This window comes from Pinus tabuliformis, chromosome 7 (genome assembly GCF_031772625.1).
Source record: "Pinus tabuliformis cultivar Carrire ecotype Pingquan chromosome 7, CPIR1, whole genome shotgun sequence".
Taxonomy (NCBI): domain Eukaryota; kingdom Viridiplantae; phylum Streptophyta; class Pinopsida; order Pinales; family Pinaceae; genus Pinus; species Pinus tabuliformis.
In genome coordinates this window covers 1,637,139,833-1,637,156,801 of record NC_142293.1, presented here as the reverse complement: position 1 = coordinate 1,637,156,801, position 16,969 = coordinate 1,637,139,833, and the positions used below count along the sequence as shown (strand labels likewise).

The following is a 16,969-nucleotide window of genomic DNA, read 5'->3' as shown; positions in this document are numbered from 1 at the left end:
TTATTTGCAATGTGAACTCAATGAAAAATGACAATAAGAAGGTGCATTTGAAAGTTAAAAAAAGAAATGGAGTTTGCTCTCCAAATATGGAGAAAACCCTTGCATTGTCTAATGGGCATGAAAATCATAGCAAATGGAAAATAAAAGAAGAAACAAAATGTTTGTAGGCAAAGAGGCAAGCAAGAATAACCCTAAATATATGAAAAAAATCATTAACATAGGGGTTTTTAAGAACATACCTCTTAATGACAGAAATGAAGTTTGTCTCACTGTTCTTCAATTTTTGATCCACAAAAATTTCGTAGTTGGTCGTGATAATGGCTGTTTGATCCTCAATTCCTCCTTGACAACTACCACAACGCTCTTCCCCTTCCTTCTCCAACACTTAGAAAACCAAAATGAGCAAAAAAAAGCCAATTTTCCCTTTTCTGGGCACGACCCAACCAGAGCGGCGATATTTTATATTGTCACACGATATTTTGCTGAGATATCTGCGATATCTCGGAAATATCGCGATATTTTCTCGGTGATATTTCCGATATTCGGCGATATATCGCCGATATTGTCATCACTGGTCAATATTATGCAAGGTTCACAAGAAGATCACTCCATCAAGGTCAAACCCTAAAAGTATTTATGTCAACCCTCATATAGCTCAAATACAATGTTAAGCTTGAACCCACAACCTCTGCCTTCAAATTCACAACTTCTGCTCAACTATATCCAACTGCGAATATTGCAAAATTCAACACATCCAAAAGGCACTTAGAAAGGTTTCAATGCACTTCACAGCTGTTCGGGATATGATACGCTGCATTGTGAACAAATGAAGGCCCATATTTCTGATCAATACAAAACTCATCGCATTACTCTGTTGATAGCTCTTATCACAATTTTGTATGATAGATTATCTATAGCAGGGATACAAGTGTTCCACCTTGAAACAAACCATACTAGGAGTAATCATTCAAGAGTATACTTCAGATCTGTTGTGTCACATAAGAAAACCAATCCAGTTGGGATTTGCAATGCTGCAGAAGTATTGATTGATAGAGCATACAAATATTTAGTTGCTGCCCTAGGCATGCATTAGGGTTGAGCAGAAATGTTCCATGATAAGGAATAGTCTTCCAAATAATATGAATCCGAGTTTAATAGATTAAAGAATTTTCGTGGTCGTCTGTGACAGATTTGCTTGGATGACATCAGAAGAAAAAATGTTCTTTCATGGAGCCACAGTTGTATCTCATTCAGGACTGAATCATATCAATACTTCCTTGTTCAAGTCCACAGATGCCTAGAAGACATCAATGCTTTTCATCACTGTAAACAAGAGCAAATCCCTTGATAACAGAAGAAATAATTCACCACCAGCAAAGCCTAAAGTCACGGTGAAATAACCACCAAAGGGCATAGATTCTTTCTCCTTCAAGCTGCAGAGAGTCAAAGATCAAGGCTCTCAAAAATGGTGCCCTAATGGGGGCTGAGGTCCCTTCTTCAGTAAACAAGCACAAATCCTTTTTGTTAGACCAAATTAAAGGAAGGTCCTGAGATCACAAGTAATGCTTCTTGCTATCCTGTAATACATATCTGTTGAGTCTTCAATTGCGGTCTTCTTCTGCAGTAGGGTATATAAGCCAAAAATGGTATCACAAAACCTCTCTCTTCAACAGTCCTATAATATACCTTGTGGATCTGGGTTATTTGAAGTTAATTTTCTGAATTGGATGCCCTAAATTAGGGCTGAATAGGGGAGCTGCTTCATACCTCAAAATACTTCGGTCCTTTACTTGCAAGAGAAAGGAACGAACCCCAGAAAAATACAAGACCATAGAGTATACAATTCCTTGGTCAAGAAGAAAAAAAAACCCTTGGCCTAGCGAAACCACCAAAGATAGTGTTATGTAAAAAATTAGTTTATTTTAGGTTATTGTTTAATTTTAGGTTTAGTTAGATGAAAGGGCACGATCATAAGATCATGCCCTTTCCCAAAGGGTGTCCGTGGCGGTATATAAGCCAGGAACCCCATTGTAATCAATCATCATCTGTAATTCATTTATTAATAAAAGTATTTTATATATATATTTCTGTTTATCCGGAAGTTTTACACTTCATCTGGTATCGGAGGCAGCCACGCTGCCAGTTGCTAAAGACAACTCCACCGTCCCTGACTGCATTACATCATCCACCCATATCTCCCTGCCGCCAATACTCCACTGTCAACGACATCCCTGCTTCCGTTGTCACCCTTCTGTAGTCTATCGTTGTCATCGTTGTGTCGCCAAAGGCTCTGTTGCATCTCTGTTGTCCACCGAGCCGCAGGTCAACAAGTCAGAACTTGTAGTTTGTCAATAGCTGTAGCGGTTCTGACCACCAGCTACCCTCTTTCCTGACCTCCCGTTGACACGAGTTACTCGTCGTTCCCTCCGCTTTCGACTTCCACAATAACTTCCCTTTGTGCCTCCCATCCGACAGCATTCCCTCGTGCTACCTGCGTCTGCGGTGATATTCGCGGCTCCTGTCAAGTTCCGAAGCTACCTGCATCTGCGGTGATATTCGCGGGTTCTATTACAGTGAGTATCACGGTAAAATCAGAAGTTTAATCTGCCACGGTTGCTGCCAATCGACACGGCTGTTGACTATCCAACGTGCCTGTCGTTCAATTAAATAGCGTTTGGATTAAATAGCGGTAACGTAAATAATATATGGTATATATATATATATAATATAAATATATATATAAAAGTTATATAACAATAACTTTAATTTAATCATAAATTATATATATATATATAATTATATTTTATATATAAACATTCATATATAATTATATTTTATGTTATATGTAAAATACATAATTTAGTTATAAGTTTTATATATATAGAAAAAGTTAATTTAATTAATTAAAATTATTTTAATTAATTAAAAAGTTATATATATATATATATAATTTAATTAATTAAAAAGTTATATATATATTTGTTAATTTAATTAATTAAATTTATTTTAATTAATTAAAATTTATATGTATAAAATTTATTTTAGCTAAAATTTAAAAAAAAAAAGGAAGGAAAATATTTTAGCTGGCAAATAAATACACGCCCCCGCAAACCCTCTCAATGTCGACAATGACAATGGCGGATTTCCAAAAAAGGTTGTTGGATGTAGAGCATAAGATAAATATCAACCACGACGAGGTCAGTAAAAGATTAAATGAAGTCGAGAGCAAGCTGGGGGAGCAAGCGGACAAAATCAAAAATCTTGAAGATACGACAAATCGAATAGAGATAAAGATGGAAAGTCAACATGTTCAAACAGAAGTAAACTTCAGAGAAGTCTTAACAATGCTGAAAAGTCTGTGTAAAAAGTCGAATTGTACACCCGAAGAGCTATTAAAAGAAGGTGAAGAGGATCAAGAACACATCTCGTCAGATTCAACTAAGTCCACAGACTCTCATGACAAAGTTGAATCCCCAAAAAAATCAGCGACACACCACCAAGAAGCAAGTAACACTGCCTTTACAAACAAGCAACTTTGGGATACCCTTACTAATCAACACCCTCTTTTTGCTCAACCATTAGCCACATACCAGAAGAGGGTAAAGGTTGAGATGCCTAAATTCGATGGGAACGAAAAAAACAATGTTGCATGGATAAATAAAGCAGAAGAATACTTTGAGATATATGACATCACTGACGATGACGAAAAACTCAGACATGCATCCATGAAAATGGAGGGAGAAGCATATAACTGGTATATGTGGTGGAAAAAAGACAACACATGTCATTAGCTGGAGGAAATTTAAAGATGCATTCTTCAAAAGATTCCAAGGTGTAAAGGAAGAAGAGTTCTTTTCAAAACTCATCAAACTACGACAAAAAGGAAGTGTCGATGAATACACTCAAGAATGGGAGACCTTAGTAACACGAGTACCTGGGTTATCAGAATCTCGTCTAATTCAGTCATACATATCGGGACTCAAAACCCATTTACAAGCAGAACTTGAGATGCATGATATTACATCTATAGAAGAAGCAAGACGAAAAGCAAAAACAACCGAAAAGAAATCCGAACCAATATTTTGGTCAACAACGGAAAAAGCTTATGCAAGACGAAGGGTACCCCAGTATGTGGACTCAAATAATACAAGATATGTTCCACCACATCGTCGTGAAGATGAAAAATCTAATGTGGAAATGCAAAGGATAAAAGAGGGTAAATGTAAACGCTGTGGTGAGAAGTGGGACCCCAAACATAGATGTGCTAAACGAAAAGAACCAAAGAACCTATATAATTGTGAAGCAACCAATGATTCAAACAGTGAAGATTATGACGTAGAAGACACAGAAGACGCTCCAGAATTTTCACCAGAACTAGATGATGGAAGTATTCCACAAGTATCATTATCAGCTATGACAGGTATATCACAACCTCAGACTTTAAAGTTAAAAGGACACATAAAGAAGAACAACGTAGTGGTTCTCGTCGACTCTGGAAGCACACAATTTTTTAGATGCAACCATGGCAAAGAGACTCAATATATTTTCATTTCCCTTACCAAACATGGAAGTGATGATAGCTAACGGTAAGAAGATTGAAAAGGTGGGAAAATGCCATAAGGTTAAATTGCAGATTCAAGACTTCAGTTTAGAGTCTTCGTTTTTCACAGTACCGTTAGGAGGAGTAGATGTAGTCTTAGGTATCCAATGGCTACGAACTTTAGGTACTTATGCCGCCAACCATCAAGTACAATTTATAAAATTCAAATGGGGAGGTCAGAAGTACAAACTACATGGATTCCAAGCACCAGAAAATCATGTTGTATCATCATCTCAGATGATGAAGCTGAGTCGAAGAAGAGCACCTGCTTATGCAGTACAATGTCATCAATTAGAAATGTTATCTGCAAATATGACCAGAGAAGAATCACCAGAGATACAAGATCTGATTCGGAAGCATGAAAAAGTATTTCAAGACCTACCTATGAAGATGCCGCCTTATAGGGAAATTGAGCATACAATAGAAGTCAAGGCAAGACCAGACCCTGTTAACATCAAGCCATACCGATATCCACATCACCAAAAAACGAAACTTGAGAGATTAATCCAAGACCTTTTAAAATGTGCGACCTTGATCATCTTAGAATATCTGATCAAGTGGAAGGACTTACCCTAAGAAGACGCTTTCTGGGAGAATGAATCATTCTTCAACAACATCCGTCGTTACTTATGCTTTGAGGACAAAGCATTCTTTCGAGAGGAAGGCAATGTTATGTAAAAAATTAGTTTATTTTAGGTTATTGTTTAATTTTAGGTTTAGTTAGATGAAAGGGCACGATCATAAGATCATGCCCTTTCCCAAAGGGTGTCCGTGGCGGTATATAAGCCAGGAACCCCATTGTAATCAATCATCATCTATCTATTCATCATTTTAATAAAGTATTTATTCATATATATTCTGCGTATCTCAGAGTTTGTTGTTTCAGATAGCCCAAAGACTTTGATTTGCTATGCATTAGAATATCATGAATGGATCATTCAGAGAAAACCTTGTTGTGCGATAGAACCTCAGGGCCGCAAATAGTTAGAGAGAATCAACGAATTCTCTGTCTCAGGTCATTCACTTTGATCAGAATGCTATGAAATGTTGCGCTTGGATTTTGACTTGTAATAGGAACTTGGTTCTAGGTATGCTACTGTGAACATGACCTTCTTTTGAGCCCTTTCTGAAACTTTCAGAAACCATAGATCTGAAACTTCAACTGTGGCTACTTCCATACCTTACCTCATTCCTTCCATACATATTCTTCAAGTGTAGGAGCTCTAAAACAGACCTTGTTGTGACTCGGTCTGGCACAAGGTTTCCTCAAGTTCTGATGAACACTAGATCTGAGGTAAGACAAAAGACTCCTCCTTAGAACAAAGATCCTTAACTCGACACCATTACAGTTGAAGACTATACAAGAGCTTAGCAATTTTTGTGCAAAAATCAATACCCAAAGCAAAGGAATCCATCCTTCTTCTACTGTTGATCAACAAACTTCTCTTAGTGTTGCTTTCTCTTTCACTCTTGCTTGGGCTTGTCCTCACCTGAGCTCTGATACCTTGTTAATTTTTGGTTAACATGTTTTTTGCTTAGGACAATTACTTCAGTGTTCCATTTGAGCCCAATTTCAATTCCATTTCTTTTATTAGCAATCACATAAACCATAATCACATTGACAGTAATTGAAGAAAGAACAATAACATATGCAGAAGAGAAGCCAAGACAAGAGAACACAGGAATTGGCTCAAGCAAGGGGAAAACCCCAAGATGGGGAAAAGCCTTGATCAATTCATCTTATTATCAAATAAATATCAAATGTTCAGCAGAGAGAGAGAGTACAATCAAAGTCAGAATTGACTTGTCAATATGATGATTAATATCACTGTCCAAATGCCAAAGAAATAGCCCAAACAAGTCTTGCTTATGCCTTCAAACAACAACAGACATACTCTTCCCTAAACAGTGGTCAACAATAGTCAAAGCTGCTACACCATATTCTCCAAAGGAACCTTGATCCTGGACCAATTAATGTGGTCTTCTTTGCTGAAGATAAGAAACCCAAAACAGTTTAACTGTGAGCAAATTATGAACCTGATTAGGGCACACGTCAGCCCTAACCAACAACAGTAAACCCATGTGATTAACCTTGGAACAGTTCGCTCTCCCTTCCTGTGAATGCGGCCCAGGCTAGGATGATATCTAGATCAATGTTACCAGACTCGGAATCGGCAATAAATCGGCGAGGCAAAAGAGCGAAGAGTTTTAATCGGATCGGGAAAAAATCGGGAAAAAATCGGCAAATTCATTAAATAAAAATATACACATATATTGAATTAAAAAAACCATTTTTCATTAATATTGGGTAAAGGTATGTCCAAACAATGCATAATATCAATAGATGTCCAAAATATCATGAATAAATAAGTATCTCATATATGTTATGAGTCCACACATGATCCAAAGCACTGAGTCTTGAGTCCTTAGAAGCATATGCTTCTAAAAGTTTACAAAAAAGTAAAAAATTGCATACTAATCAGAAAAAAATCAGCAACTAAGAGTCTAAGACTCTTAAGAGTGAGAACTAGAAGCAATTCCTCCCGCTCCTTCGCTTGCTTGACTCTCAAAGTTCTCCAAGTCATGAAGGCTGAAAAGAGGAGGCTCATCTAATTGAACCCATTCTGCCGCATTTGTAGCTTGCAAATCTAACTCTTCAAAGTCAATTGGTGAATGATCAATACCTGTCATTATCATGAGACATTGAAATGTGAATTAAAATTTCACTTTGAAGTTTGAAGTTTGAACTTTAAACTTTTAAAGTACGAACTAGATTATGAAACCTTCAAATTCAAGCTCTCGAATCTCACCTTGTATTTGTTTGTTGCGAAGTCGTAGATTGTAATGGACAAATACAAGGTCATTCAAGCGCTTTTGTGTCAATCGGTTGCGCTTCTTAGAATGTATTTTCTCAAACATGCTCCAGTTGCATTCACAACCTGAAGCACTGCATGCTTGGTTTAAGATTCGAATGGCAAATCTCTTCAAATCTGGCGTATCACTACCAAAGTTTTGCCACCAAAGACCTAGCAAGTGGTAAGGGTTTGTGAGTATAAGACTAGAAGTACCAAATTAGTAAATAGTAAAAACTTAAAAAGAAAATAAAATTTAATAAAACATTTAACATACAAAATAAAGTTTAAACAAATTTAATGAATTGATGAAGCCTTCAAGCTGGGTACCTGGCAACATCTTTGACCTTTGTCTTATAGCACTGGTATAGGCAAACAATTTAGATGGTGTCCTATAATCTTGTAGTTGGGAAAAGACACGACTTTGTTGTTCTGGATCAGGGAAGCACCTTTCCAAGCATGTCATAAGTCCTCTGCCAACCTCCCCATCCTCATTAAATTTGCTCTTATCATAAAAATATTGTGGGTTTAAGAAGTACCCAACAGCATGTAAGGGGGAATGCAATTGCCTATCCCAACGTGCATCTATAATGTCCCAAAGAGGCATATACTTTGTCTCATCATCCCCATATCTTCTTTTGATGGCCTCCTTTGCGAGATCCATCGCCTCATAAATGTAACCCATAGCGGGTTTGTCACCATCAACCATCCTGAAAGTTCAAGCATTCAAATTTAAAGAAATATGAAACATTGTAAATAAAAAGAAGCTTGAAATGAAATTTAAAAAATGAAAAAGTTAAAAGACTAAAAGTACCTGAGAACTCTAACAAGGGACTCCGTCACAGCAATAATCTCTTCAGCATCTTTCCAGAAGCCATCATTAAACACAAGTGCAGCAATTTCGATGCCTTCAGGGGTCTTGGAATGTTTAGATCCCATCCACTCAGGTCCCAAGAACATCCTCTTCAGATTTATCTTTTGCTCAACCACAGATTGCAAAGATATGAAATTTGTTGCAAATCTAGTCACTGCAGGTCGAACAATTTCTTTACCTTCAGTGTATATTCTCATAGTGTTTAGGACAATAGTGTGGTTGTATAGGTATTTGGTTATGGATTTTGCCTTCTCCACAACCTCATGTATCCAATGAAGCTTACCAATGTCCTCAAGCATTAAATCTATGCAATGGGCAGCACAAGAGGTCCAAAAAATAGTGGGGTGCCTCATCTCAAAAAGTCTACCAGCAGCCATATAATTCGCTGCATTATCGGTGACAATTTGTACAACATTTTCTTCTCCCACTTCTTGAACAACTTCCTCCATCATTTCACAGATAAGTTGGGCACTCTTAACCTTATCTGAAGCATCCACTGACTTGAGAAAAATTGTGCCTGCGGGACAAGATACAAGGAAATTTATTAAAGTTCTATTCCTCTGATCTGTCCATCCATCACTCATGATGGTGCACCCTGTTTCTACCCATGATGAACGAAACTCAGCTAGCAGAAGCATGACATCTTCAACACTCTCTAACAACATATCTGTCCTAAGGCTCTCTGATGTAGGGGCTTTGAACCCTGGACCTGCATTAGCAATTGCATCAATCATAGCTTGCCAATAAGGACTTCTGGCACAGTGGAAAGGTATGTCAGAATAGAACCAAAAGTTAGCAATGGCCTTCCTTGCCTGAATATGGATATTTTTTTTCCAACCAGTGCCATCCAAGGTAGGTTGGGAACCGGGTTTTGTGCGGGGAGCAAAAAAGGCGTTTATGTTTCCACCTCCAGTGTTCAAGGAAGGAGTTGAAGGACTGGCATGGCTTTGAGGCATGTGTGGAAAACTTGGGAACGGCATTGAGGATTCAACAGATTGAGGTGACATGGGGCTAGTGACAGAAAAAGTATCAACTCCAACATTTCCTATTTCAGTAGTTTGCTTTGCTTTCTTGGCATTATGCTGCTCTAACATTTCAAGGGCCAAGGCTGCTTGGTGTTGGACATTCTCGTCAACCTTGGTGCAAATACCTATATCATGGCCAGGTATTTTTGCAAGGTGGAACTTGAATCTATAAATGCCTCCACTGCATTTTGTTTTGCAAAATTTACAAAGGAGCCTGGGGTCTCCGGGAATCCTGTCACAATAAGCCCAAGCAAAGTCCTTCTCTCTCGGCATTGTTGTTGCTTTGAACTTGTGTTTAATTTGTGGCTTCTGTTAAGATGAGTCCTGTGAAAGACAAGAAAAAATCAAATTTAAAAATCATCCAAAAATTTAAAATATGCTAGAAATTTAAAAAAGTAAATGAAGAGTCAAGACAGATGGACAAAACACTCATATCTGTAGCTGCTTCAAGCTCAGACTTGGTGGCAGGTGCTACTTGGAACAGTCACCTAGGAACAGAATTGTGGCTCAGATTTGTTGGAGGGCTCAGTCCTTGAGGCACAGTTACTAACTTACTGTTACAGTGTTATGAAATTATGAATACAGTGCAGAGTCCAGACCAACATTGTGAATTTCATTTTCTCGTTTAATAACCAACAATGAATCACTGAATAACTGAGGCTGCTTGAATCATTTTATGCATATCAACTTCAAGTTTTAATAGGGTCCCTAAAACCATCATCTCTGCAAGTGCAAGGTTATTGGTACCCCTTCTCCAGCCAGCTTTAAAAGTTTAAAGTTTAAAAATTTTAAAGTAATTTACTAATTCGTATCTGAAAAAAATAATACTGGCCTAGGGGGATCTTGATACTGGCCTAGGGGGATCTCTTAAGAGTCGACTGTTATTATAAACTTTAATACAAATGTTCTGAAATATACTAAAGTTTCTAAACCAGTCCCTTACATATTCTAACTAAAAGTTAAGTTTATAGACTACTTACATATTAAACGTAAAGTTTATCACTGTAAATATTCTGAAAAATGTAAGTTGTAACAACTTGTAACTTGTCCTTCCACTTCAGTGACTCAGTAGCTCAATCCAATGGGCATTTTTCTGTTGAGGACGGTCTAAGACTTAAGTCCTGTAGGTAATAGTGAGAAGCTGCTATTGAACTATCCTGTTAATAATTACAATTCAGTTTTTCTAATGGTCAATGGGATAGCCTGTGTCTGAAGGCCTGAAGCAGCTAATGGGGTAATTAATACCGCATCAAGTTTCATAAGTTTTTGCACAATCTAGACCTTGTTAATATATAAAAAAATAAAAAACAAAAATCTTAGCCAAAAAAGAAAAATCTAGTCCATTCCCATGACAAATAGACTACCAACCGCTGTGTGGAAATAATTTGAACAAACTGTTGTGATTATTAAAAAGACATCTCTATCCTGACCATGACAAATTACTAACAGTCATATAACGTATATCAAATGCGATATGGAATCTGGCAATCTGAAAAATGAAGTCATAATAATATTTATATAACGTATATCAAATCTGAAAAATGAAGTGATATAACCGTAACGTATATCAAATGTACAGTGGACGCAAGCTATCGGTGAAGGCTGAAATGTACAGTCGAACTGTCGAAGAGAAAAACTGTGACGCTGACCTGCGTTTCAATTTCACGCGACAGGGACTGTGCTTCCAATGCGGGCCGCGGCTTCGTCGTTCCAGAATCCAGATTCCAAACTTCGAATGCGCTTAGAGTCTTAGACAGGCTTCGTCGTTCGAGAATCGACTGTCGACAGGGATATGCTTCGGTTCGAATGCTGCAATGACAGATGTTATATAATATAAACAATGCAATTTTATGCCGGCACCGTTAAACTGTTAAACAATTCACCGATGCGGGAATGCAAACGCGGGAACAGGCGACAACCCTAGAATTTGGCGGGACTCGTAAAAATCGGATGAAATCGGACGAAATCGCATAAATCGCGCGTCGAACTCGCGTTGACCACGAGTTAAACTCGGTCAACGCGAGTTGACACGCCCAGATTCGAAACGGATCGTTCTGCCGCCGATCCGACTCAAAATCGCGATTATTCCGATTTTTTCCCGATTCCTGTTACACTGATCTAGATCTCTTGACTTCCTTCAAACATAGGTCCGAACCCTGCAATCTCCATAGAGGATCTGTGGCCAGAAAGAGAAGATAGACGCAGCCCAAAACAGTCCCTAAATACCCATCAAACTAGCCCAGACATACTTCCTAAAGCTTCGGCCTCCTTCCTATGGAACTCGGCCTGCTGTAGAGAAGGTCTTCCACATAAAATAGTCACAAAAACACTTATGAATCAGCCCAGAAATTCTCCTTAAGGATGCGGCCTTCTCCTGCAATAACTCAGACCTACATAAGAAACAAAAATAGCCCAAATCATGCTCTTCGTCCTCCTTGCTTGATCTCCTAGTGTAGAGGCCAACTTTAGAGAGAAGAATTATGAGTTCAGGATGTATCTAATGAGGATGGAGGTCACTTCTATTTATAGGAGATGGAGAGGGTTTCTCTTTGTTTAATTTACCCCAAGCCGACCTTAACAAATTACACGTGTGGGCTTGCTTTCAATGCCACAATTATCTTCTTCAAAGGAGCTGGCAGTGGCACAGGTCGATTTTGGTCCTCTCGAAAAGAGGAATTCAATGCCACAATTATCTTCTTCAAAGAAGCTGCCCAAAGTGGGATTTGTCCCTAGTTGTCATTTTTAACATCTACTAGTCACAGGTGTAGAGCATTGGATTCAAGAATTCAAGAAGAAGTTGGCAGCCGAGTTCGATATGAAGGATCTTGGGATTATGCATTATTATTTGGGACTAGAACTTGGAAGTATGGCAGAAGCCAAGAGAGATAAATTTGAATAATTTGAGGAATTCAGAATCTAGTTCGGTGGATCCTACTTGCTATAGACAATTGATTGGGTCCGTGATGTATTTGGTAAATACAAGACCAAACATTTGTTTTGCAGTGAATATCCTAAGTCAGTTTCAGATAGAGCCAAAACATGATCATTGGATTGCAGCCAAGCATATCCTAAGATATTTGCGTGGGTCCTTGGACTACATATATCACTGCCTCTAGTACACTGGGAATGAAATCCAACTCACGGGGTATACAAATTTAGATTGGGGTGGCAGTGGGACACCACAGGTGAATGCTTCAGCCTAGAATCTTCCATGATCTCATGGACACCCAAAAAGTAGGATACAATTGCTTTGAGTAGTGCTAAAGCTGAATGTATTGCTAGAAGCTAGGTATGTCGGGAAGCAGTTTGACTCAAGAAGTTGCTATTAGACTTGTTTGAAGGACCACTTAGCCCTACATGGATACATTGTGATAATGAGAGTTGCATAAGATTGACGAAAGACCCAATGTTTCATGCTAAGATGAAGCATATAAACAACAAATACCACTACATCAGAAGCTTGGTACGAGATAGGGTTGTGGAGTTGCACTATCTACCTATAAATGAACAGGTAGCAGACATACTGACTAAAGCATTACCAAACAAGAAGCTTGAATGCCTAAGAGGTAAGCTTGGTTTGGTGATTATCTCTTCCCTAATTGAGAGGGAGTGATATCAGATAGTTTTTGTCTTTATGGGTCAGGAATTCGACTAGGACTAACAACCATAAGTCTTAGTGAAGGCGATAAAGAAAGAATGGAGTCTGGAGGATTGATAAGCATCTAGATTGAAACTTCTTATGGATTGTAGAATCCAGGGAAGGAAGTTGTTGACCGATGCTCTGATGATGAGGTAGGGCATCCAAAATAAGAGTAGTCGAAGAGGACCGATATTTTGAGGATTCAGTTTTGGGAATCCAAGATAAGAATAGTCCTTAAAGGACATGCCTTGTAGACATCCAGATGAGATATGTGCCTTGAGAGGTAGTGTGGCAGATCATGTAAAGCCTCCCAACATAATGCTTACAAATAAAGATGAGCTTGTGCAGTTAAGGCCTTGAGGGACAATGTTGGTTATGATAAAGATGCTAGACAAAAGATGGCTTATCAATCCGAATCTTCTTACGAGAATGCTTTAAGATTGAGATTCCTTGTGCCATGAATACCTCCCTAGTTAAGAGGGAGTTTTGAAAATTGTAACTAGGTTTGGTCTTCATTATGATGTAATTGTAACCATGACATTGTATATTCTTTATAAAGAAAGAAAAAGAAATTACATTTTATTTTTGGAGTATGGGTTTCATACTCAAGTTTGAGTCAAAAGCATGTTCTTCGTGTTTTTAGGTCTTCTAGATCTTTTTAGGTCTTTCTAGGATAAAGAATAATATTTGTCATGTGTCATAGGTCCATTTGGACTCATTGTAATGATGAAAAAATATTTATTTTGTCAAGAAAAATCTATGGATAAGCCCATGTTATGTAACCAACTCACAAAATAGAAGAAAAGATAGATCAACGACTCAAAATCAGCCTCTTCGAGGGGGCAACCTCTTTTGCATTACAAAAATGAATAATTCTTGGATGATACAAATGACAAAACCTCCTTTCTATATATACAAATTTAAGGGGTCACAATATAATCAAAGCCGACATAACAATAATAATATAATGGCACAACAATTACAATAGTGGGCTTCTATGGGGCAAAATAATAACAATATGGGGACAATAGGGGTACAACAATAACAATAAGGGCTACAATGACAATGGTAATGGGGGAATCACTAGTATTATAGGGACCTAACATGCCCTTCTCCTTCAAAAAAGTGTTGTCCTCAAAGCTTGAGTAGTTTTGGATGCTTCTGTATAAAATTCTCACCCTCCCATGTGGAATCTTTAGTGGGTCAGTTCTTCCACTTGATGAGATACTCCGAAATTGATCGATTTCGTAGCTATCGAGTTCTTGTTTCTGTGACTGCTTCAGGTTCCAATATAATTTTTCCTCTCTCGTCAAGTTCTGGCAATATTGTTTGAACTAGGAGTTTGCCACCTATAACCTTCTTTAAGCATAAAACATGGAAAACTGGGTGCACTTGGGAAGCTGCAAGAAGCTCCAATTTGTATGCCATAGTACCAATCTTTTGCAACACCTTGTATGAACCGTAATACTTTGGTGATAATTTATTATCCTTCTTAGCTTGCTTGAGGTACATTTGTTTATATGGTTGTAACCGTAGGAATACCCAGTCACCTACATCAAAACTTCTTTCATTGCGATGTTGATCTGCCTATTGTTTCATTCTATTCTGCACCAAAGTGAGGTTATCCTTTAAGAGTTGGAGAACTTGTTGTTGATGCTCGATGTGATCTTCCACTGCTTGAACCTTAGAATTTTCTCTTAAATATGATGTGATGTACAGTGGATGATATCCATAAAGTGCCATAAATGGGGTCATTTTTGCTGCAGTATGGAAGGAAGTGTTATACCACCATTCAGCCAGAGGCAACCATTTGAACCATTGTGTCTGTTTATCGGATAGAAAGCAACGAAGATATCCTTCCAAACATTTGTTTACTATCTCAGTTTGCCCATTAGGTTGAGGATGATAAGATGAGCTATGAGCTAACTGAGTACCAAGACAAGAAAATAATTCTGTCCAAAATTTTCCAGTGAAAATGGGATCTTTGTCACTTACAATAATCTTCGAGTTTCCATGTAGCTTTTGAATTGTTTCCATAAATGTAGTAGAAACTTTATTGGCTTTAAATGGACACGATAATGCACAAAAGTGTGCATACTTGGTAAGTCTGTCAACTACCACCATGATGACACTCTTTCCTTCGGACTTGGGTAAGCCTGTGATAAAATCCATTGAAACCTCCTCGCAACATTGGCTTGGAATGGATAAAGGTTGTAATAGACCTGAGGTCTTAATTGTTTCAACTTTATTTTGTTGGCAAACCAAACATTCCGCCACAAACTTTTGAATATCCCATTTAAGGCCATCCCAAAAAAATTCCTTTGTAACCCTGTGGTAAGTTTTTAAAAGTCCTAAGTGCCCTCCTAAGGGAGAGGTGTGCTATTCCATAAGAATCTTTTGTTTGAGTTGGGAATTCTTACATAGTTATAAGTGATCTTTGTACCATAACGAATCATTTTTCCAGCTAAATGTATCAAATGTACTGGGATCTTGTTGTATCTTTTGAATGAGTGCCCACACTTCTTCGTCATTCTTCCATTTATCCCTTGCTTCATTTATCCAATCTGGTTGGAAAATAGAAATGGCACAAAACAATGCTTCCACATCCTCATCCTTTTTTGAGAGTGCATCTGTCACAACATTTTGCTTCCCTTTCTTGTAGATGATTTCAAAGTCATAACCCAACATCTTTATGACCCATTTTTGCTGCTCTTATGAAGATAATCTTTGTTCTAAAAAATATTTACGACTATCATCATCCGTTTTTACGTTGAAGTGTCTTCCCATTAGGTAGGGTCACGATTTATTAAGTGCATGTAGTATTGCCAACATTTCCTTCTCATAAATAGCTTTGTGTAAATACTTTCCTTTGGTCGGACGACTTTCGAAAGCAATGGGTCTTTCTTCTTGTATTAAAACAACACCAATTCCATTTCCTGAGGTATCACATTCCACAATAAAGGTTTTTGTGAAGTCCGACGTAGCTAGGACCAGTGCTTGGCACATTGCCTCTTTAAGATGTTAAAAGGCCTTCGTTGCTTCTGGAGTCCATGAAAATGCATTTATTCACTCATAATTCTTATCAAACTTGCGATAATACCCTATCAACCCGAGAAATCTTCGCAGATGCTTTATGGATATGGGGATTTTCCATTCCTTAATGGCTTTAATTTTGCTAGGGTCTACCTTCACACCTTCATGAGATACAATATGACCCAAACATTCCACCTCTTGTACTCCAAAGAAACATTTGGGGCTTTTTGCATATAATTGTTTCTTCTCCAATAGTTTGAGCACCCTGTCAACATGTTGAACATGATCCTTCCAAGACTTGCTGTAGATTAGTATATCATCAAAAAATACTAACACAAATTTTCTAAGGGTTTGAAAATGGAATTCATCAAACCTTGAAATGTAGGTGCATTGGTAAGGCTAAAAGGCATGACCAAAAATTCATAATGACCCTCATGAGTTCTGAATGCTGTTTTTGGAATGTCTTTAGTCTTCATTTTGATTTGATGATATCCTGAATGAAGATCCAACTTGGTGAAGTAAATTGATCCATGCAATTCATCCAATAATTCATCAATGACAGGAATGGGAAATTTATCTTTAATAGTGAGCTTGTTGAGCTCCCTATAATCTGGACACATGCACCATGATCTGTCCTTCTTGTGCACCAATACTATTGGAGCAGAGAAAAAACTTTGACTAGGTTGAATTATACCAGCCTCTAGCGTTTTGGCAACCATATGTTCATTTTCACTCTTTTGGGCATAGGGATATCTGTAAGGCCTGATGTTTGGAGGAACACTTCCTGGAATCAAATGAATAGCATGATCATGATCACGAATAGGTGGGAGGTCTTTGGGAGTCTCAAATACTTTGGAATGATTGTTTAATACTTTTTGGAGATCTGGAGAAATAGATGAGTTCGATGTGGAAACCTCTAGCAAACATAAATGTGCAATTATGCCT

General features: G+C 37.9%; 2 protein-coding genes across 2 annotated transcripts in view; one reads left to right on the top strand and one right to left on the bottom strand.

Annotated features, from left to right (window-relative positions):
* The window catches only part of LOC149254635 (uncharacterized), a 148,670-nt gene that overhangs the window by 85,729 nt on the left and 45,972 nt on the right, over positions 1-16,969 (top strand). The window lies entirely within an intron of this gene.
* On the bottom strand, positions 7,721-9,420 carry LOC149254636 (uncharacterized). The gene is made up of 2 exons (XM_089460917.1): positions 8,267-9,420; positions 7,721-8,162 (listed from the first exon to the last, which is right to left on the bottom strand). Exons 1-2 carry the CDS (start codon positions 9,418-9,420, stop codon positions 7,721-7,723), a joined length of 1,596 nt encoding a protein of 531 aa, XP_089317043.1.

Bases quoted from the DNA above. Each gene is read 5' to 3' on its own strand.
- LOC149254636 (XM_089460917.1), bottom strand. From the start codon at position 9,420: ATGTTAGAGCAGCATAATGCCAAGAAAGCAAAGCAAACTACTGAAATA. The intron at 8,163-8,266 runs GTACTTTTAGTC...TTGAACTTTCAG, and splicing joins TCCCTTGTTAGAGTTCTCAG to GATGGTTGATGGTGACAAAC.